This window comes from Oncorhynchus gorbuscha, linkage group LG14 (assembly GCF_021184085.1).
Source record: "Oncorhynchus gorbuscha isolate QuinsamMale2020 ecotype Even-year linkage group LG14, OgorEven_v1.0, whole genome shotgun sequence".
In the NCBI taxonomy this organism is placed as follows: domain Eukaryota; kingdom Metazoa; phylum Chordata; class Actinopteri; order Salmoniformes; family Salmonidae; genus Oncorhynchus; species Oncorhynchus gorbuscha.
In genome coordinates, this window is record NC_060186.1 from 44,233,761 (window position 1) to 44,255,575 (window position 21,815).

A 21,815-nucleotide genomic window follows, 5' to 3' on the forward strand; every position below is an offset into this window, starting at 1 on the left:
GAATATAAATATTTAGGTGTATGATGGTGTGATGGAATGGAAAAGGTTTGTACAGCAGTAGTTATATAGGATGAACCTTGACTAGAATACAGTCTACACAGTTGAAGTGGGTAAAACATTATGTAAACATTATTAAAGTGACCAGTGTTCTATGACTATGTACATAGGGCAGCAGTCTCTAAGCTGCAGGGTTGAGTACCGGGTGGTAGCCGGATAGTAACTAAAGTTCAGGGCAAGTTTCTGGGCGGAGCCCGGTTAGTGGTCACAATAGGTGTATGTGTACGTGTCTGTGCGTGTCTTTGTGTGTGCGCATGTGTGTGTACATGTTTATGTGAGTGTGTGTGTGTGTGTACACGTTTGCGTGTGTGATTGTATCTATACTGACTAGTTGTGGTTGTGCTGTCCCCGGGCTGCCTTGAGTCTCTACACTGATTGATCATCCCAGACCTGACCTCCAGCTCTCTGCTCTCTCTGTGCCTCTCCATCACATGGCTAAATATAGTCCCCATACACTCCCCATAAACAACAAGGAATGCCACTACATTAGGACTTACACACTGGAGTGGATCAAATACACCCCTACAATAGATCTGTTTACAGCACTGTGTCACAGTGATGCACAGTGATACACTGAACACAGCTCTATCCCAGTGCAGTACAATATAAATACCTTATCAGAAGAATTTCAAAAGATCTGTTTACAGCACTGTGTCACAGTGATACACTGAACGCAGCTCTAGGTCAGCCCAGTACAATATAAATTCCTTATCAGAAGAATTTCAAAAGATCGGTTTACAGCACTGTGTCACAGTGATACACTGAACGCAGCTCTAGGTCAGCCCAGTACAATATAAATTCCTTATCAGAAGAATTTCAAAAGATCTGTTTGGCAGCACTGTGATACACAGCGATACATTGAACGTAGCTCTAGGTCAGCCCAGTACAGTATAGTAAATCATTAGGGGAAAAAGCATTGTTTAACAGCTCTAGCGCAGTACAGTACCATTAATCCCCGATCAGAAGAATTTGTTTCATTGCCGATGTTTACTGCGTTCCTAAAGACAAAAAGGGGAGATTTGATTAATACCCAACAAACAAAACTTGGCCTGGTGATAGAACATTGAAACAACGTCTGGCACCAGACAAAGTGCGTATGTTCACTGAGTGAAAGAAACGTTGTTACATTTCTTTATATAGTTATACCTTACCCCTGTAAGGAGCGGGCCGTGGTGGCTGGGTGGGCTTGTGACTTGGTTCATTTGGAAAGATGTAGAGCTGTGCGATATGAAAGAAAATCCATATTGCCTAAATTGATGTGATAATGATAAATAGAGTGATATGTTTCTAATTTTAACGTGCAGCAGGTTTTTTGGTTGGTTGTAGTCATCAATTGTCCCATAACAATGACTGATATTAGCAAACGTATTTAATTTCAAACTTCACATTTCTTCAGTATAGGCTACTTATTGTAATGAACAAAATATCAGCAAAATAGCTGCGATAAGTGATCGGTATGGTCAGTATCGATAACTTTCGGTTTAGTCTCCGGCTCAAGAAAGGCGTCAGAAGACAATCCGTATCCCTCTGCCCAAATGAGCTAGGGCAGTTCCCGGGGAATCGAGGACACAGAGTAACCCCAATGCCCACCACTGGGCACAATATTACATTTAAAGGGCCAGTGAGTGGCTGAAATATCTTGCTCCCACTAGGTCAGAGAGTTAGGACCATTGACTTCTTTATTAGGAATATGAAGAAAGTCAATGGTTCTGACTCCTTCCAACTTTGCTTTTTTCAAATGTTTTGAGCATTTGATTGGGCCTGTCAGGATTGTGGGTTTGCACTTTTTGGATGATATTCATTCCATTACTCCAGGGCAAACTCAAGTGCAGCTATGGTTTTTGAAAGAACCCAGGTTTGGTACGTTCAGCATTCCACTTTTTGTGCTTCAATGCCAAAAGAGAGAGGCTGTGGGCTTTGCAAGACGAATCAAATTATACTTTAGAGAGTACGTAAATAAATAACGGTAATGGAGGGAAGCTAAATGAGAGAGAGAAAGAAAGAGAAAGTTTGCTGTTCTCATTGTTTGTCTCTGTTTCTTCTTTCAGAGCGAGCGACAAGAAGCGTAACCTGGCCCAGCAGAAGGCGGAGGCCCAGAGACGGCTCTACGGCCAGGGCTCCATGAAGAAGCTCTCGGCCGCTTCCTCCGAGGCAGAAAAACAGCGCCACACGCTGGAGCGGAGGAAAGAAGAACTGGTGCGTAAAAAAAAAAAACTTAAAAATGATTGTTATAATTTCAGTAGTAGGAGTTCCCTCTGCTTTAATATTTTTTTACGCATAATAATATATAATATAATATTTACCATTTAGCAGATTATGCACATTGATATTGAACACATGTGGAGAGATCGACAGAAAGATGGATGAGATGTGTTAAAGGACAGTAGGCCTAAATAAAAACCTATGTCGGCATAGCCTTACCTGTGCCTGTGGCAGCGACCCGAACAAGAAAAACAACATTTGATAGAATGAGAGAAACTACTGCTCTTTCCTTGCCCTTGTCACTGTAAAAGTTTCAGTCGACAGCGTAACATTTCATTATACATGCGTTCGGAGTAGCCTGGATGAGGTTGTCACGTGTTCCAGAGCTAAGTGCCAGGTTTAAGTAGCTAGTGGGTTCTACCCCTTGATTAGTCCATTTCAACACTAGGCCTTTTGTGCTTTTCCGCTCTGTGCCTCTGACTTCATTAGTCCGATTCTTAATAGAGAAAAGTGTCATTCCTTCACTCATTGTTATTCAGATAGAGGTGCATGGGGGGAATTCAGACCCAAGTTACTTCCACATTATTCCATTTTTGTGTATTCTGACCTTGAACCTACGCATGGGGAAAAGCCAGTGCCAGCAAAGTACCCATTGGGGTGGATATCAAATAAATGGAGGTATGGCGTAGGTGTATACAGATATGCCATATTCTGACCTTGACTTAATTCCCTAGTAATTCCACCATCTTTACACAAGTGGAAACCATGAATAAGGTTGAGCACCTGTCGGTTTCAAGTGAAAAAACATTTGGATAGAAATCCGATAGAAATAATACCATTCTCCAAACACTGTAATTTATAAATTGATAAGAGTTAGGTAAATGAGTAATCGGTTTGGAGAAGGTGATTGTGAATACAAATAGCAGTTGTTTTAGATGATTTTTCCTTATGATCGCTGGAGATTGAAGTGAAACAAGTCATATGGAAGCGAGCTGAAAATCATATCAACATGACGTGTATTTCAGCCCCTTTTCCACAGTGAAGTAGGCTATAAATAGCTGTGCCGTTATTCTGAAATTTACAGTGCCTTCATCAATTATTCACACCGCTTGATTTACTCCACATTTTGTTGTGTCACAATATCGCATAATGACAAAGTGAAAACCCATTCTTTTGCAAATGTATTGAAAATGAAATGCAGAAAATATCTCATTTACATAAGTATTCCCACCCCTAAGTCAATAGATGTTAGAATCACTTTTGGCAGCGGTTAAACTGTGAGTCTTTCTGGGTAAGTCTCTAAGAGTTTTGCACACCTGGATTGTACAATATTTTCCCATGTATTATTTTCAAAATGCTTCAAGCTCTGTCAAATTGGTTGTTGAACATTGCTAGTCAGCCATTTTCAAGTCTTGCCCTAGATTTTCAAGCAGATCAGCCACCAAGGAACATTCACTGTCTTCTTGGTAAGCAACTCCAGTACAGATTTGGCCTTTTTTAGGCTATTGTCCTGCTGAAATGTGAATACATCTCCCAGTATCTGGTGGAAAGAAGACGGAACCAGGTTTTCCTCTAGGATTTCTCCTGTGCTTAGCTCCATTCCGTTTCTTTTTATCCTGAAAAACAGTCCTTAATGGTTACAAACATACCCATAACATGATGCAGCCACCAATATGCTTTAAAATAAGGAGAGAGGTACTCAGTAATGTATTGGATTAGATTTGCCCCAAACATAACACTTTGAATTCAGAACAAAATGTGAATTGCTTTGCCACATTTGCATTACTTTAGTGCCTTACATTACTTTAGTGCCTTGTTGCAAATAGGATGCATGTTTTGGAATATGTTTATTCTGTACAGGCCTCCTTCTTTTCACTCTATCAATTAGGTTAGTATTGTGAAGTAACTACAATTTGTTGATCCATTCTCAGTTTTCTGCTATCACAGCCATTAAACTCTGTAACTTTTTTAATGTCACTGTTGGCCCCCTGAGCGTTTTCCTTCCTCTCGGGCAACTGAGGAAGGATGCCTGTATCTTTGTAGTGACTGGGTGTAATTGATATGGCATCCAAAGTGTAATTAATAACTTCACCATGCTCAAAGGGATATTCAATGTCTGTTTATTTTTTTATTTTTTTTTAACCCATCTACCAATAGCTGCCCTTCTTTGTGAGGCATTGGAAAACCTCCCTGGTCTTTGTGGTTGAATCTGTGTTTGAAATTCACTGCTCGACTGAGGGACCTTACAGATAATTGTATATATGGGGTACAGAGATGAGGTAGTCATAAAAAAATCAAGTTGAAAACTATTATGGCACACAGAGTGAGTCCATGCAACCCATACTCCTGAACACAGGCTTGCCATAACAAAGTGGTTGAATACTTCTTGACTTGAGACATTTCATCTTTTAAATTTGTATTAATTTGAAACAATTTTGAAAAACATAATTCCACTATGACATTATGGGGTATTGTGTGTAGGCCAGTGACAAGAAAAATCTAAATTTGATCCATTTTAAATTCAGGCTGTAACACAACGAAATGTGGAAGAAGTCAAGGGGTGTGAATACTTTCTCAAAGCACTAATTGTATGTCCTAATCATTTACGGGGATGACATTTGGAGACCCAAGCGATAGGCTGTAGTGCTGAACCTACCGAGTTGATTTATGCTCTTTACAATGTTTTAATTGTATGACCGGGCTTTTCAAAAAATGTTCAACAATTTGTATCATGTTAAATATTAGCTACTATTGGGAGCCACAGTCAGTAATACCCACGTACATTTAGAACTGTCACGTTAGTGTTACTCTCCTTCAATTTGTAGCCTACATTTTGCAATATTCAGTTCTGTTAACCTTTCTTTCCTCTTGTTACGTCCGTGTAGTTGTTGTTGAGGGTCGCTAGCAATACTGGATTATATTAGGCTAACGTGTGTATTCATTTCGAACATGTAGCCTATTTGAATCATAATGGAACTCACACCACAGGTAGCAGTTCAAACCTGGAGCCTGGGGCACGGTTCACGACGACTGGACCATTGTTATCACAGATCCATGATTAGTGAGGAATAGAGTAAATTTATAGGACTATTATTATTATTCATTATTCATTCATTATTAAGTATTATTAATATATTACCCTATTGTGCACTTTTCTCACCTTCCAATATTTAATGGATTGAACTTGAATATGGCAACTTTCAGGATGAATCAAACCACTGTATTTGTGATTCATCAATATATTTTGTTTTATATATATATATTACAATATCAGAGTATTTTCCAACTACCAATTGGTGCTGAAACAGAGCCGAATATGCATATATGTAATGTATTTCATTGATCCCTAATATTTTGAACCCGTCTGTCACGCCCTGACCATAGAGAATAGGCGTGAATAGGGGTTGATCTAGTATTTCTATGTCTATGTTGTGTTCTAGTTTCTTTTTCTATGTTGGTGTTTTGTATGATTCCTAATTAGAGGCAGCTAATCGTTGTCTCTAATTGGGGATCATATTTAAGTCGTTATTTTTCCCACCTTTGTTTGTGGGATCTTGTTTGTGTTAGTTGCCTGTTAGCACTTTATTGACTTCACGTTTCGTTCTTTCTTTATTGTCTTTTGTGCGTTTCACTAAATAAATATGTGGAAACAATATCACGCTGCACCTTGGTCCGATGATTCTAACACGATCGTGACAGAAGATCCCACCAAACCAGGACCAAGCAGCGTGTTCGCCAGCTGAAGGAGTTTTGGACGGGAAGAAGTCATGTGAGGATGCGAAACCCTTCCTTGGCGGCAGACGGAAGTTAATATGGCTGGGGGCAGTTTTGAGTAGCTTGGAATAATAAGGTGCCCAGAGTAAACTGCCTGCTACTCAGTCCCAGTTTCTAATATATGCATATTGTTAGTATATTATTTGGATAGAAAACACTCTGAAGTTTCTAAAACTGTTTTAATGTCTGTGAATATAACAGAACTCATATGACAGGCAAAAACCTGAGAAAGAATCCAACCAGGAAGTGGGAAATCTGAGGTTGGTCGTTTTTCAACTCATTCCCTATTGAAGATACAGTGGGATATTGGTCATGTTGCACTTCCTAAGGGTTCCACTAGATGTCAACAGTCTTTAGAAACTTGTTTGAGGCTTCTACTGTAGAGGTGGTGCTCATAAGGGCTCTTTGAGTCAGTGGTCTGGCAGAGTACCACAAGCTCGTGACGCTCGTTTATTTGAGAGGTAGCTCGCGTTCCATTGCTTTTCTACAGTCAAAGGAATTCTCCTGTTGGAACATTATTGAAGATTTATGTTAAAAACATCCTAAAGATTGATTCTATACATCGTTTGACATGTTTCTACAGACTGTAACGGAACTTTTTGACATTTCATCTGCTCCTAGTGAACGCGCTTCGTGACTTTGGATTTGTTTACAAAACGCGCTTACAAAAGTAGCTATTTGGACATAAATGATGGACATTATCGAACAAAACAAACATTTATTGTGGAACTGGGATTCCTGGGAGTGTATTCTGATGAAGACCATCAAAGGTAAGTCAATATTTATAATGTTATTTCTGACTTCTGTTGACTGCACAATATGGCGGATATCTTTTTGGCTTGTTTGGTCTCTGAGCGCTGTACTCAGATTATTGCATGGTTTGCATTTTCCGTAAAGCTTTTTTGAAATCGGACACAGCGGTTGCATTAAGGAGAAGGGTATCTAAAGTTCCATGCATAACACTTGTATTTTCATCAACATTTATTATGAGAATTTCTGTAAATTGATGTGGCTCTCTGCCAGATCACCGGATGTTTTTGGAACTACTGAACATAATGCGCAAATGTATACTGAGATTTTTTTATATAATCTTTATCGAACAAAACATACATGTATAGTGTAACATGAAGTCCTATGAGTGTCACCTAATGAAGATCATCAAAGGTTAGTGATTCATTCTATCGCCATTTCTGATTTTTGTGACTCCTCGTTTTGGCTGGAAAAATGGCTGTGTTTTTCTGTGACTTGGCTCTAACCTAACATAATAGTTTGTGGTGCTTTCGCCTTAAAGCCTATTTGAAATTGGACACTGTGGTGGGATTAACAAGAAGTGTATCTTTAAAATGGTGTGAAATACATCTTTGTTTGATGAATTTTAATTACGGGATTTCTGTTGTTTTGAATTTGGCGCCCTGCACTTTCACTGGCTGTTGTCATATTGATCCCGTTAGCGGGATCTCAGCCCTTAAGGATGGAGGACAACATCAATATATTTTTTGGGGGGGTGGCACAAGGGGTGGTCGGTCGAGCTGAGGAGAGTCCCAGAGCCCGAATGTTAAACTCTGGAGGAGTGTATCGTCAGACCACAGCCACAGAAACCCCAAGATTTTTTTGGGTGGAGATGGAGCTGGTGGCTGAGCCGCGGGAAGAGCCAGGGTCTGTTAAGGAGGCAATGGAGAAGTTGGGAGAGAAAGAGATGAGAGAGATGTTGTGCAAGTGTGTTCTGCTCAACATCCGACCAGAGGATCCGGTTAGCGGGCTGGTGCAACCTGTACCAGCGCCACACTTCTGGCCTTCAGTGTGCCTCCCCAGTCCGGTACGTCCTGTGTCTCCTCCTCGCACTCGCCCTGAAGTGTGTGTCCCCAGTGCGGTAGGTCCTGTGCCTCCTCCCCGCACTCGCCCTGAAGTTCGTGTCACCAGTCTGGTGCCACCTTTACCGGCCCCACGCATCAGGCCTCCAGTGCGCCTCCCCAGTCCGGTACATCCTATGCCTCTTCCCCGCACTCGCCCTGAAGTGCGTGTCACCATCTGTGCCGGATCCACGCACTAGGCCTCCAGTGCGCCTTCCCAGTCTGGTGTGTCCTGTGCCTGCTCCTCGCACTCGCCCTGAGGTGCCTGTCACCAGTCTGGTGCCACCTGTGCTGGCTCCACGCATTAGGTCTCCAGTACACCTTCCCAGTCCGGTGCGTCCTGTGTCTGCTCCTCGCGCTTGCCCTGAGGTGCGTGTCACCAGTCCGTTGCCACCTGTACCGGCTCCACGCACTGGGCCTCCATTGCGCATTCCCAGTCTGGTGAGTCCTGTGCCTGCTCCTCGCCCTGAGGTGCGTGTCACCAGTCCGGTGCCACCTGTGCTGGCCCCACGCACCAGGCCTCCAGTGCGCCTCCCCAGTCTGATACTTCCTGTGCCTGCACACCGCACTCGCCCTGAAGTGCGCGTCACCAGTCCGGTGCCACCTGTGCTGGCCCCACGCACCAGGCCTCCAGTGCGCCTCCCCAGTCTGATACTTCCTGTGCCTGCACCCCGCACTTGCCCTGAAGTGCGTGTCACCAGTCCGGCGCCACCTGTGCTGGCTCCACGCACTAGGCCTCCAGTGTGCCTTCCCAGTCCGGTGCGTCCTGTGCCTGCTCCTCGCGCTTGCCCTGAGGTGCGTGTCACCAGTCCAGTGCCACCTTTGCCGGCCCCCAGTCCAGAGCTTCTAGCGACGATTCCCAGTCCAGAGATTCCGGCAACGGTTTACAGTCCAGAGCTTCCGGCGACGGTTCCCAGTCCGGAATCTCCGGCAACGGTCCACGGTCCAGAATCTCCTGAGACAGTCCACGGTCCGGAACCTCCGGCGACTGTCCATAGTCCGGAGCTTCCAAACATGGCGTCCAGTCCAGCTCCATGGCAGGAGCCTTCCTCAGCACCGAGGTCCAGTCCAGGCACAGTGTTCAGCATGGGTCCATGGATGGATCCGCGGGATGAGTGGGTTCTTCGTTCTGCACGAGAGCCGCCACCAATGCTGGCGGAGCTGCGAGCTGAGTGGGTACTTCGCCCCACACCGGAGCCACCACCGGCACGAATCCCCTCCCTACCCTCCCCGTTTGGTTTCAGGTTTTGCGGCCGGAGTCCGCACCTTGGTGGGGGGGGGGTACTGCCACGCCCTGACCATGGAAAGCCATTGTTTCTCTATGGTATAGTAGGTCAGGGCGTGACTAGGGGGTGATCTAGTATTTCTATGTCTATGTTGTGTTCTAGTTTCTTTTCTATGTTGGTGTTTTGTATGATTCCCAATTAGAGGCAGCTGGTAATCGTTGTCTCTAATTGGGGATCATATTTAAGTCGTTATTTTTCTCACCTTTGTTTGTGGGATCTTGTTTATGTTTAGTTGCCTGCTAGCACTTCATTGACTTCACGTTTCGTTCTTTCTTTATTGTTTTTTGTGCATTTCACTAAATAAATATGTGGAAACCATATCACGCTGCACCTTGGTCCGATGATTCTAACGACGATCGTGACACCGCCCTCTCAATATAGTTTGTTGACAAAATTGTAAAAAGGTACAACGTATTTAACCCTATCAGTCCCGAGACCCCAGATAAAAACAGCTTTTCATTTATCTAACATTCATTTAGCCTTTATATTTAGCCTCACAATGATGTTTTTTACAACAAAAAAATCAGGACAACCAGGGCCACAAGTAGAGCAGAAAACAACTTGACAAACAGTTGTATTCATGAGTTTTATTAATAAGTGTCAATAAACAAAGCAAAAACCTGATATAAATGAAATTATATGAATGCTATAAGTACATAAATTGTTTGCTCAATGTGAAATTAATATATAACTAGTCAATGACAACTGTGTGGAGTTTGGAGTTTGTGACAGCAACTGTCAGTTTATTACAGTATTATGGACACTATGTCCTGGGGTTTCCTATGATCGTCTATGTAGAAGAACCCTTTATCTTCTAATGACTTTTGTGTAGCTTGTGAGCTGCATAGAGATACACGTGTATGTGTGTTCATAAGAGTCTCAGCTTTTCATATATATATATATTTGAATAGTGTTTAGCTCAAACCATTCGGACTCTACAGACGTTCTTTAAAAAAAAGACTCGGCCCTGGGCCACTTTGGGATCCGTCATTGTCTCACAAACACAGCTCTAGCTCATCACCCGTTAATCACACAGACTAATGGTTGGTACCAACGATTGCAGAAGAAATAGACAAAACCAGTGGTACCTTGACGTCTGTAGCTCAAACACACAATCTTTAAAAGAGGATAGATGTCCAAAATCACGCCAGCACAATGGTGGGTCTCATTGGGTTAAAGGTTCCTTCAAGTGGAAATGATATTGATTTTGCACAATTTAAATCTTATTCAAATCTGTTCATATACACCCTCAAAGAATGCCCATTTTTTGTGTGTTAAGTGAACATGTAGATATCCAAATGTTAATGTTTTCATACATTCATAGAATGTAGAGTCAGGTATTTGTGAACATTCCATAGTAATATGAATGTGAAAGACATGCATTTGAGCAATTTATAGACACTGCACTCAATAAAAACTCTGTCTTGTCCAGATCCAGACTCCACACAGACTGGTGCGCCAAAACCAATCACAGCTAGAGTAGGCCTATTATACAAATAGGCCATGCCATACGAGAATGTGCCATTCACGTTGATGTTGCACTGCGCTGGACTGTGTTTACAGGCAGCAGAACGGCGCAACTTTGTTTGGATCATTGTTTAGAAAGCAGTAGCAAAAGTCACAGAAGAAACCTGAATTGTTTTCTGCAAATATATAAATAACAGGAGTCTTACTTTTTGGAACTTTACAGTCCTATTGCTCAATCAACAAACTATTTCTCCCTCAGCCTTAGCCCATTCATAGACGCTAACTACCTTTAGCGTCTATTCATGAAGGTATGTTCTGGCCGGTGGAGTTTTGTTAAGTGCCCCTTGTTCTGAAAGGTAACAGGCATTGCTTGCGGTACATTATCTTTCATATCAGCAATAAATAATAGAATTCAAATAAAAGGTTCATATTACCTCACACTTAAAAAAATATATATTATTTCTCACTGATTTGTTCCATATGTTTCATAAACCTTATCACAGGCAATGATTATTGAGGTTTCTAAATGTTAAAACGGAGTGTCGGGATTGTTGTTCACCTGGTGCCACCGGTAAGCGATGCTGAGATAGCTGAGAACCCTTGGGATAAGGCAGAATGCCTTGTTAATGCCTTGGGTTCTCGAGAACGTCAGCCTGTGCAGAACAACAACAACAATATTAGCCTGAGCCAGATGAGCTCAAGTCTAGCACAGGGGACAGTAGATAAACCCTCTCATACTTTTTCAGTGTTTCATTGACAGCCAAAATTGCACTGTGAATACGATGGGGGGGAAGTCTACCACTCACCCACTTGTCCAGGTGATAACATAACATCTACAGTATAGGTCTCTGTGTTATTTAAGGTTCTAGATAGCTAAATGACTTAGCTACCACGTACTGCATAGCTAGATTGATTGTGTTGAGATTCCCAATCACTGCCCTCTTCCCCCCCAGAGATATTGGGTTTGTGAATCTGAAGCAGCTCATCTCCTGAATTGTTGGAGGCAGCAAACAATGTACTAGCTGTGATTTACAACTGATAACAATATTTATTAGACTATCTAGTGATTTATTGTCGAATTTTATTAATCATGTATTGACTGCATCCTTTTAATTCTGCCAACAAAGCCTTACTCTATGTAATGGAATTTTGTAATGGAACTCTTATAAAGTTGGTTTTGAAACATAATATTAAAATACCTGTTGGTTTCATTTCAGCAAAGTAGTAAAAACAATGTCAGTTCCACTTTTAAGATAAGATAAATGTACTGACAACCCGATTGAATGAAAAATCAGCAAGAAAATCCGTTGGCCAGCAAGCGAGAGGGTTTTCAGCAGTTTAATTCAATGTTTTCGCTGCGTGCAAGATAGCCACACCTGTAGAGTGTGTTACTCGCCTGCATAAGGTAAGTCTGAATACCAACTACTGAGAACTGCATCGGAAAGGCGTTCGTAGGAAAGGCATATATTATAAGTCTGAATCAGCCCCATGGTGAATTTGGGCTGGTAATATATTAATTTGTTTTTTTTCTGTTACCTGTTGTTGTATTTTCTGCAGAAAGAGCAATTGACTCAGGTCCGCAAGCAGATCTCCCGGGAGGACCATGAAAAGAGACATCTGGGGAACTACAGGTAAAGGGGGAAGAGGTACCGAGTGAGGAGGGCTTCACTTACATATACGGGGTCACATGCGGAGCACCCAGATCTCAGGAGGATAAATAACATTGGGAGAGAAAATAAATGGAATGTTTGAGTGGGACGAAAGTGAGAAAGCAACAGTGTGGGGGGGGTGCAGAGGCTTGAGTTGTGACTCTTATGCGTGAGTGGTACCAAGGAGTTATTGAGAGAAAGAAAGAGAGAGCGAGTGCTTTGCAGAGGCTTGAGTCGTGAATCCCATGTGTTCACAAAGGCAGCGCAGCCACGTCATGCGAAAAGAACAGGCAAACGAGTAAGCGTCTGATCTCCTCCTCACTGATAAAGACTTCAAAAGACGTAGGCCAGTTAATTCTTTATAGTATCGTTGACGTGTCTGAGTCAGAGCTTGTTTTTCGTTCATTGTTAATACTCTCTCCGTCCCTCAGCTTTCTCTTTCTGTCTCTCTTTCCCTCTCTCTCCCTCGCTCGCTCTCTCCTTTTGCATAAGTGACCTCTTCCCTGAACACTCAATGAGCGGATAGTCTAATGGCGACGTGCGTCTGTGAATTATTGTCGGTAGCTAACCCTGCCAGACACACCAGTCTGGAACCCGAGCTAATAGACCCCGCCTGTGTCCCAAGTGGCACCCTATTCCCTTTATAGCGCACTACTTTTGACAAGGTCCCATAGGGCCATAGTGTACTATATAGGGAATACAGTGCCATTTGGGACGCAATCCCTGGGAATCATACACGGCATCGGGATCTGATTTAGGCTCGCTCGTTAGCATCCCTTAACGAACTTAGCCCGTCATTAGATGAAATGCACTTCAGGTACGGGAGTCAGACGAGAGACCGGCATCAAAGGGAGCTCAGGTCCAGTGCCTGTCACCGTTCGTTTATCAAACTTCTCAGAAGTGTGTGTGTGCATGCCTGTGTGCGTGCATGTCTGTGCGTGTGTGTGTGCGTGTTTATGTGTGAATGTGTGAATATGTTTGTGTGTGTGTATTAACCAGCGTAGGGGACTTATACAAGGCTGGGAAGGGACAAGTCAAGTCGAAATTCATTGAAATAGGTCAAGTTTTTAGCTGATGTAATTGCCAGTTCTTACACGATCCCCAACTAATCAAAACAAGGGCTGAAATATGCAGAAACATTCTGAACATGAACAACTCCTTCAGAAGAAACATGTGGGTCAAATCGCAGATTAAGCAGCCATATGTTTAAAAGCTGGGGCCAAAATATGAGCGATGGCGAGCACACAGGTTGCGTCCCAAATTATACCCTATTCCCTATATGGTGTACTACTTTTGATTGGAGCCCTATAGGGCCATCGCTAAACTTTGCCTCTCGAGTTGAGCCATCACTCACATGTGTAGCTCTTAAAGGATTGACAGCTTTATCCCCCCACGATCTCAACATTTACATTGGTTTATCCCCTTGATTATGGTGGGTGAGGGGGCCGTTCCAACCCCAAAGCAGGCTGTTCGCGCTTCAAAATGACTGGCTATACAGATGTTCGATCACCCTGTTGCAGGAGAACTTTCCTTTAATGCCAAACTTATTTGAGGTTTAAAAAGGCTTCTGAAGATTGTAATTTCCACTTTGAAATATCAGACTTGATTTCCCCTTGCGAAGCATCAACCCTGCAAAAAGGTCCATTAATTATAAAGTCACATTTCCTGTTGCTGCAGGATTATTTTCCTGCTGCAGCAAACTGGCGAAAATGTAAAATCCTACATTTAAGCCAGTCTCCACCATCAATTAAATTAGCCGTATATTAGCACTGAGCCCACTGAGTGAAAACTGATTGAATCAACATTGTTTGCACATCATTTCAACCCAAATGTTCAAGATGATGACGTTGAATCACCGAGGAAAACTGATTGGATTTGAGAAATGTGATCAATGTAAGAGAGTTTAGTCTTCTTGAATGTAGGTGACATTATTTGTTGATTTTTACATTGAATTCACATTAGTTGACAACTCAACCAAAATCAAATCTACACGTTGAACTGACATCTGTGCCCAGTGGGAGGGAACATAAACTGACATTCAAAAAAACGTCAATAGAAAAGGGTACTGGTTGACTTTCCTCGGTGGTTAATGTTTATTTAAATTAATGTTATGTCATTGTTTTTGTTCCCCCTCTCTCCTCCCACAGACGTATTTACCCCCCAGATGACAAGCTCCTCCTGGAGAAGTATGAAAGCCTTCTCTCAGCTGCCTTTCAGACCTTCCTCGCCGGCCGAGCGGCCTCACTTCAAAAGGAAATGAATAATCCTCTGAAACGAATGAAGGTATGTACCTGAGACTGAACAGCACACACACACACACTCTCTCCTCTCTTTTACCTCTCTCTCTCTCTTTCACTCGTCCTCTCTATCTCTCGATCTCTGTCTTGCCCCTCACCTCTATTTAGATGCTCTCTGCTGCAAAAAAAAAAAAGAAGAGCGAAAAATACACACAGAGAGAGAGTGTCACGCCCCCTCCTCAATCCGTGTTTGTCACCTTGTCCTTGAAAGCATCCATTGATCGCTGATCATAGCATTTGTTAAAAGCAGGACGAACCCGTACAACCTCTCATCTTTGTTTCCAGTTGCTTCGTCTGGCTCTGGCCTTTCCCCTTCTCCTCAGTCTAGGCGCTCACTGTTATTCCTTAGCTCTTCTCTGTGAATTGTCACGGTGTTAATTTGTAGTGGTTTCTCAAAGATCTCAACGTATTTGTAGGTGCCTGTGATGGTTGAATTTCTTATGGAATGCAGTGGAAGCAGCTGTGTTGCTGCGGTTTGTGGTGCGAGAGTACGTTCATAGGGAAAATAATTGTTAATAGGGAAATCGCAGGGCTGCTCTGGCATTGGGGGAGAGACGGACTGCATCCCAAATGGCACCCTATTGCCAATAGTGCAGTACTTTTGACAAGGGCCCACAGAGCTCGAAAGCTCAAAAGCTGGGCTTTTGTAGGGAATAGGGTGCCATTTGGGATGCACACATGCTTTCTGAGGAGTTTTATTCATGATGCATTTCAGATGGAGTGGTGGTGTTTGGTTTCTATTCTGTGAGAAAGGGATACAGAAAGGGAGAGAGAGAGAGAGAGAGAGAGAGAGAGAGAGAGAGAGAGAGAGAGCGAGAGAGAGAGAGAGAGAGAGAGAGAGAGAGAGAGCGAGTAGGTAGACAAGGAGGAGTATGAGAGAGACGCGATAAAGCGGTAAAGTGGTATGGTTGATATTTGGGGGGTTTGGACTGTTAGGGAGTTAGAAAAAGGGGAGAAAGTGTGTTTGAGAGTAGGAGAAAGGGAGACTGAGGGAGGAAGAGAGGGAAAGACAGAGGGAGTTTTAGGAGAAGGGAAGGTGAGACAGATAGCCAATCAGAGAGTTAGCAATAGCCTAGAATGGAGGGAGAGAGAGGGGAAGAGAGCTGGAGGGAGGGGGAGAGGGATTTGGAGGGATCTGCCATATGTACATGTGGCTTTGAGTCTATATGAGCTAACCTCCTGCAGAGCGAGAGGCTGGCTGCGCTGGTTGGTTGGTTCATGATCAGGGATTCAACCAAATGCCAACACAGCTTTGGCCTTATGACCCTGGCACACACACACACACACACACACACACACACACACACACACACACACACACACACACACACACACACACACACACACACACACACACACACACACACACACACACACACACACACACACACACACACACACACACACACACACACACACACACACACACACACACACACTTTTGTCCCCGCATTTGACATTTGAGCAGCCTAAAACTACTTGATTGCTAATCTGAGAGACCACAGTCACGTTTAATCTGTATTTGAGAGACAATGGGAGGGTGCCATGCACGACAGCAAAGCAACATTAATCACCCTCTCTCTAATTCAGCCGCGGCCAAAAAGGAGAAGGGGCCCAGCGTATTGGCCACGGGTAACATAAAGTTTCCAGATTGATCATGGCTGCGTTCCAGATGGCACCCTATAGATGGCACCCTATTCCGTACATAGTGCACTATTATAGGGTATAGGGTGTCATTTGGGATGCAACCATACATCAATAAAGAGTAACACATGTTGTGCCAGGTCTTTCATGGTCTAGCTATGCAATGGTACTGAGGCATTATGGAAGTGGAACACCTGAGTTTTCACGACTGCTTGCAGGTCGGGAGTAGCAACAGAATCTTACAACTCTTATTAGTGGTAGTTGATTGATTAAATGTGTAATTGATAGAATTCATAATTTGGCAGTTGGTTTATGGTACTGTGTTTTACGGTACCATAGGCTGTTCTACTGACTTGAGATCTGCACTCATACTCAAACTTCTGGTTAAGTCTCCCATTGGCGTTAATGAATGATCAAGTACTAACCAACTGTATTCTGTGTGTTTGCAGGAGGAGGACATCTTGGACCTGCTGGAGCAGTGTGAGCTGGACGACGAGAAGCTGCTGGGGAAATCGTCACGGCAGAGAGGACCCAAGGTGAGATATGGAGGAAGAGAGGCCTCTTCATCTTCTCCAAACGTCTTTGGGTCCATGAAAAGTGCTATGTAAAATCCTTGTATTATCATTATTAACAGAGAAAAAGAGAGATGGAAGAATGAGCGAGAGGAGAGTATGAGGAGGAGGAGGAAGGTTTGAAAGCGAGGAAGGAAGGAAGGAAGGGAGGTAGAGAGAGGGGGCAGATGCCCTAAGGGAACACACAGAAAGAGAGAGAGGGAGAACGTCTGAGAGAAGAAGGACAAAAGGCAGAGAAGCAGATGTATAAAAGGGGGCTGATGCCATAAAGCAGCCATTCCCAAACTTTTTTCCACTGGGCCCCCTTTTTCACATTTGAAAAAAATGTTTATTGAGATAGCCTATATTAAATACACCACTAGCTTGATTTTGTTTTAATTTGAGGGACCTAGGAAAATGTTGTTTTGAAGCTCATTTCCTGCAATTATACATCCTGCAACTCATGACATCTTTTAGGTAGGCTTTTTTAGTAATAATAATAACTATGAGGAAAGTAAAGTCTAGACCCGATTTCTCTGAATGTTCTTCCCCTACCAAATATGTTTTATGATCATTTACATGAACCCTCAATTGAATTATACATAATTCTGTTTTACAGAAAGTGAATAGATAAGTTGATAGCAACGGAGTCACACATTGTATAAGATTACTTCCCAAGCAAAGTCCGTTTTCTTCGACTCTTCGACTTTTAGAAGGCTGCAGCTCAGCTTCTGAATGTCATAGAGTCAATCCAAATATATTCCAATGTGCATCAGTCATGTCTTCCTATGGCATTTCACCTCTTGCTTCTAGCAAACATTGAAGACATTGGGGTTGTTTTAGATCTGTCCTAACAATCGCAAATTGTATTTGCAAAACGTTGGCGCCCCCTAGGTTAGGAACCCCTGCCTTAAGGTATCGGAGAGAGAGAGAGCGAGAGAAAGTGATCCAGAAAAAGCATGTAATGGAGATGGAGAGTCAAAGCAAGATAGGCCCTGGTACAACCAATCCCCTAAGGGAAGACCTGTCAGCTCTCCCTCTCCCTCACTTCCCCTCTCCCTCTCTCTCAGTCCGTTACCCCACATGCCTCAATCCCCCCAATCCCCCATCCCCCATGACAGCACATTACTCTCCCCATCGCCTTTCCCCTATCTCCCTTTCTCCATCTTTCTCTCCACAACCCTACATCTAAACCCATCCCTCACTCCTCCTCTGAAGTGGGGGAAACGCACGACGGGTTGTGTCCCAAATGGCACCCTCTTCTCTACATTGTGCACTACTCTTTACCAAAAATACTACACAGGGAAAAGGGTGCCATTTGGGACATAGTCACCAAGCAGCGAGTCAATGGGACAGTTTTCTGCTGTATTAGGGCCCTTTCCGCGAGGATAACGACTCGTTCAGACACAATTGCTTTTGTCGAAATTAATTTGTGCCTGTCGCTTTGGACCATGCCAAGTGCGGGCTGACGTGGACTGACTGGCCTGCTGGCCCTCCTCTGAGTGCTCTGATGGATCGACACACTCCCAGGGGCTGTATTACGGGCCATCTGGAAAAAGAGGGAGAGAAGGAGAGAGGGGTTGAAATGAAGCAATTTAAATACTGTGGATTCATACTTAAGCAGTGTAGAAAGGGTTGATAGAGGGAGAGAGAGAGGTGATAGAGAGAGATGGTTTTCTTTTCTCCCCTTTCTCTTTTTTCTGTCCCTCTCTTTCTATCCTATGCTATTTTTGTCTCTCCCTTTCTCGCTTTCTTCCCCCTCTCTCACTCTCGCCACTTTGTTCCCCCCTCCGGTGATTGTATATAAGCTCATGCCTAGGATCACATCCTGCACATACATTTTGTACGCGAGAAGCGCTTGCTAAATTAGCTGATGAATAACAGATGTGAATGCTTTATTAATGCTAACAATGTGTTCCTTCCATGGTGTGAAATAGACATTCAATTTAATTAACTTTTTTTGTGTCTGGTGGTGAGGGGGGAAATGATAAATTCATGCTACAAAGGCCAAGAAGGAGGATTTGAGTGGCCGCTTGGATTTAATTAATATGTCTCTCTCCACCGTCGCTTTAATCACAGCTACAGAGACAACACACACACACGGCTCATTGGGTGTGTACACATGAATGGCGTGTAGAACACGCTCACCTGTGTGTGCGCAGACGAGCACAGATGCACATACAGAAGTAGGACTTAATTTGATCACTCTGTTTTTGCTGAGAAGTTTCCTGCATAGCAGGAAATGCAAAATATTAGTGTATTCACGGTTTAAAAAGGCCTATTAAGTTTGTCATTCCCACTTTAAAATGTCAGACTTGATTTGCCCCAATGAAAAATGTATTAACCCCTACAAAAAATGTCCATTAATTATAATCCACCTAATAATTCACATTTCTTGTTGCTGCAGGATTATTTTCCTGCTGAAGCAAACTGGCTCAAATGAAGTTTGTACATCAGTACACATAGACAGACACACATATACACAAACACTCATACATATAGTACACAGACACACACCACATACGCTCAGATAAACACACAGTCATACACTGAGACACATACACACCGATGCACACGCGTATTTGTAGACACATGAACACTCACACTGACACACACACACGTACGGGCCCGTGGTGTCACCTCTGCTTCTCACAGTGACGGACGGTAATTGGCTAGGGTTGAAGGGTGTGTCTGTGGGTGCTGACATAATCTTCTCTCTCTCTCTTTCTCTCTCACTGTGTGTCCGTGTCTCTCTGTCTGTGTGTCTCTCTGTCTGTGGGTGTGTGTCTCTCCTTGTGTGTGTGTCAGCCCCTGTCCTCCATGCCTGAGAGCGCCCAGACGCCGTGCGGCAGGAGACAAAGAGAGTACGGAGGCGACGGAGGAGACGCCAGTGGCAGCAGCGTCAACAACAGCAGCTCCGAGGAGGGCCCTGAAGAGGAGGATGACAGGGAGGATGAGAGGGAAGGAGGGAAGACAAGGGAGAAAAAGAGTGTCTCTTACGACCTGGGAGAGAACAAGTATAAGTCGTCGTCGGAGCGCTCAGGTGAGGAGGAGAGCACCCCAGACACGCACCGAAACACACAAATGCACAGACGTACACGCACAGAGACAGACAGAGACACGCACAGAAACACACAAATGCACAGACGTACACGCACAGAGACACAGACAGAGACACGCACAAAAACACACAAATGCACAGGTGTACACGCACAGAGACAGACCGAGACACGCACAGAAACACACAAATACACAGACGTACACGCACAGAGACACAGACAGAGACACGCACAAAAACACACAAATGCACAGGTGTACACGCACAGAGACAGACCGAGACACGCACAGAAACACACAAATGTACAGGTGTACACGCACAGAGACACAGACAGAGAGACGCACAGAAACACACAAATGCACAGGCGTACACGCACAGAGACACGCCCAGAGACACACAAATGCACAGGTGTACACGCACAGAGACACAGACAGAGACACGCACAGAAACATACACACACTCCTTCCCCCTTCACACACACACACCCTCGTAAAATGGAGGAGGGGGGTCTGGGAATGTCTTTATTAGCAATCAGAGGCCTCTTCTATAAGAAGGCTATTTCACAGACATTCTCTCCATTTCCTCCTTTCTTGGGCTGCATCCCAAATGGCACCAAATTCTCTATAGAGTGCACTACTTTTGACCAGAGTCCGATGGGCCCTGGTCAAAAGTAGTGCACTAAGTGTATATAGGGAATAGGGTTTCATTTGGGATGTAGTCCTGGTATATTGGGGAGAAGGCTGTTTTATGAGAGGGCTCTCTCTGGCCATGATGCCTTCCAGATGACTACAAGGGTCCAATGATTACTAAAACAAACTTGTGTCACACACGTGCACGCATGCAGACACACACTTAGGTTGTCCCATACACCAGGGCAGACAGGGAGGTTGTTAAGTAGGTAGGTGCCGATGCACGTACACGCACACACGTACACGTGTGCAAATACTCATAGGCATTAGACACATGATTGCTCTATATTACCCTCACACACACATACACTCTCTCTCTCTTGCTCTTTCTCTCCAGCATGCCAAGTTCCTAGATATACTGCAGTGTTGGGTTTGGTGGTGTCGGCCAGGTCCCGGTCTAGCTAAATTAGTGATGTAAATCTGTACAATGCATTTGTTTACCTAATTAATACATGAAACAGGCTAAATCCATATTTTTTAATTAGGGTCATCGTCTGATGATGGCTCCATGGGAAGGCTTTTTATTCTACTAGTTGTTGTCGTGTGTGTGTGTGTGTGTGTGTGTGTGTGTGTGTGTGTGTGTGTGTGTGTGTGTGTGTGTGTGTGTGTGTGTGTGTGTGTGTGTGTGTGTGTGTGTGTGTGTGTGTGTGTGTGTGTGTGTGTGTGTGTGTGGCATGTAGTAGAGCGAGATAGAGAGGCTTGTGGTTTACCTTGAAAACTCTCAGAAAATTGGCCTGAAATGTGCTCTTCGGGAAACTAGAGGGAAAGATTGATAAGTTGGATATTCCTACAGGTGTATAAGGTAATGTGTCTTTTCCACCAAGTTTCAAAGTCCCAATACAGGTAGAAAAAACAAACAAAAACGTATTTGTGTTGCATTGTGAAATATTGGTTGGTTTTCTGCTCTAGCATTATATTTTCCATTAGGGGTATATCCCAAATGGCACCCTATTCCATATATAGTGCACTACATTTGACCAGAGTCCAATGGGCCCTGGTCAAAAGTAGAGCACTACATAGGAAATATGGGGCCATTTTGTACACAGCCTAGGTCCAGAATGAAGGACAAAGAAGTGATTTGGCTGGATTTGAGGGGCTGCTCTTCGCTGGAGTGACTTTGCCTCCGCCTACCGACTCCATAAGCGCCCATCTGGGGGCGGCCTCAGCTAAGCCCTATAATGTGGCCGATTTGGCAAGTTCCGTGCTCAAGGTTCGCCGGTGCAGCAACACACACACACACACACACACTGTCTCATGTCCAGACACACACACATATACGAGCAGACGCACA

At 43.8% G+C, this 21,815-nt stretch overlaps 1 protein-coding gene across 1 annotated transcript in view; it reads left to right on the top strand.

The window, feature by feature from the left end:
* The window catches only part of ttll7 (tubulin tyrosine ligase-like family, member 7), a 131,228-nt gene that overhangs the window by 81,666 nt on the left and 27,747 nt on the right, over positions 1 to 21,815 (top strand). The window contains exons 11-15 of the mRNA XM_046298121.1: positions 2,106 to 2,253; positions 12,194 to 12,267; positions 14,433 to 14,568; positions 16,676 to 16,762; positions 19,586 to 19,820. Of these exons, the coding sequence (XP_046154077.1) occupies positions 2,106 to 2,253; positions 12,194 to 12,267; positions 14,433 to 14,568; positions 16,676 to 16,762; positions 19,586 to 19,820 (680 nt within the window). The remainder of the gene's footprint in view (positions 1 to 2,105; positions 2,254 to 12,193; positions 12,268 to 14,432; positions 14,569 to 16,675; positions 16,763 to 19,585; positions 19,821 to 21,815) is intronic.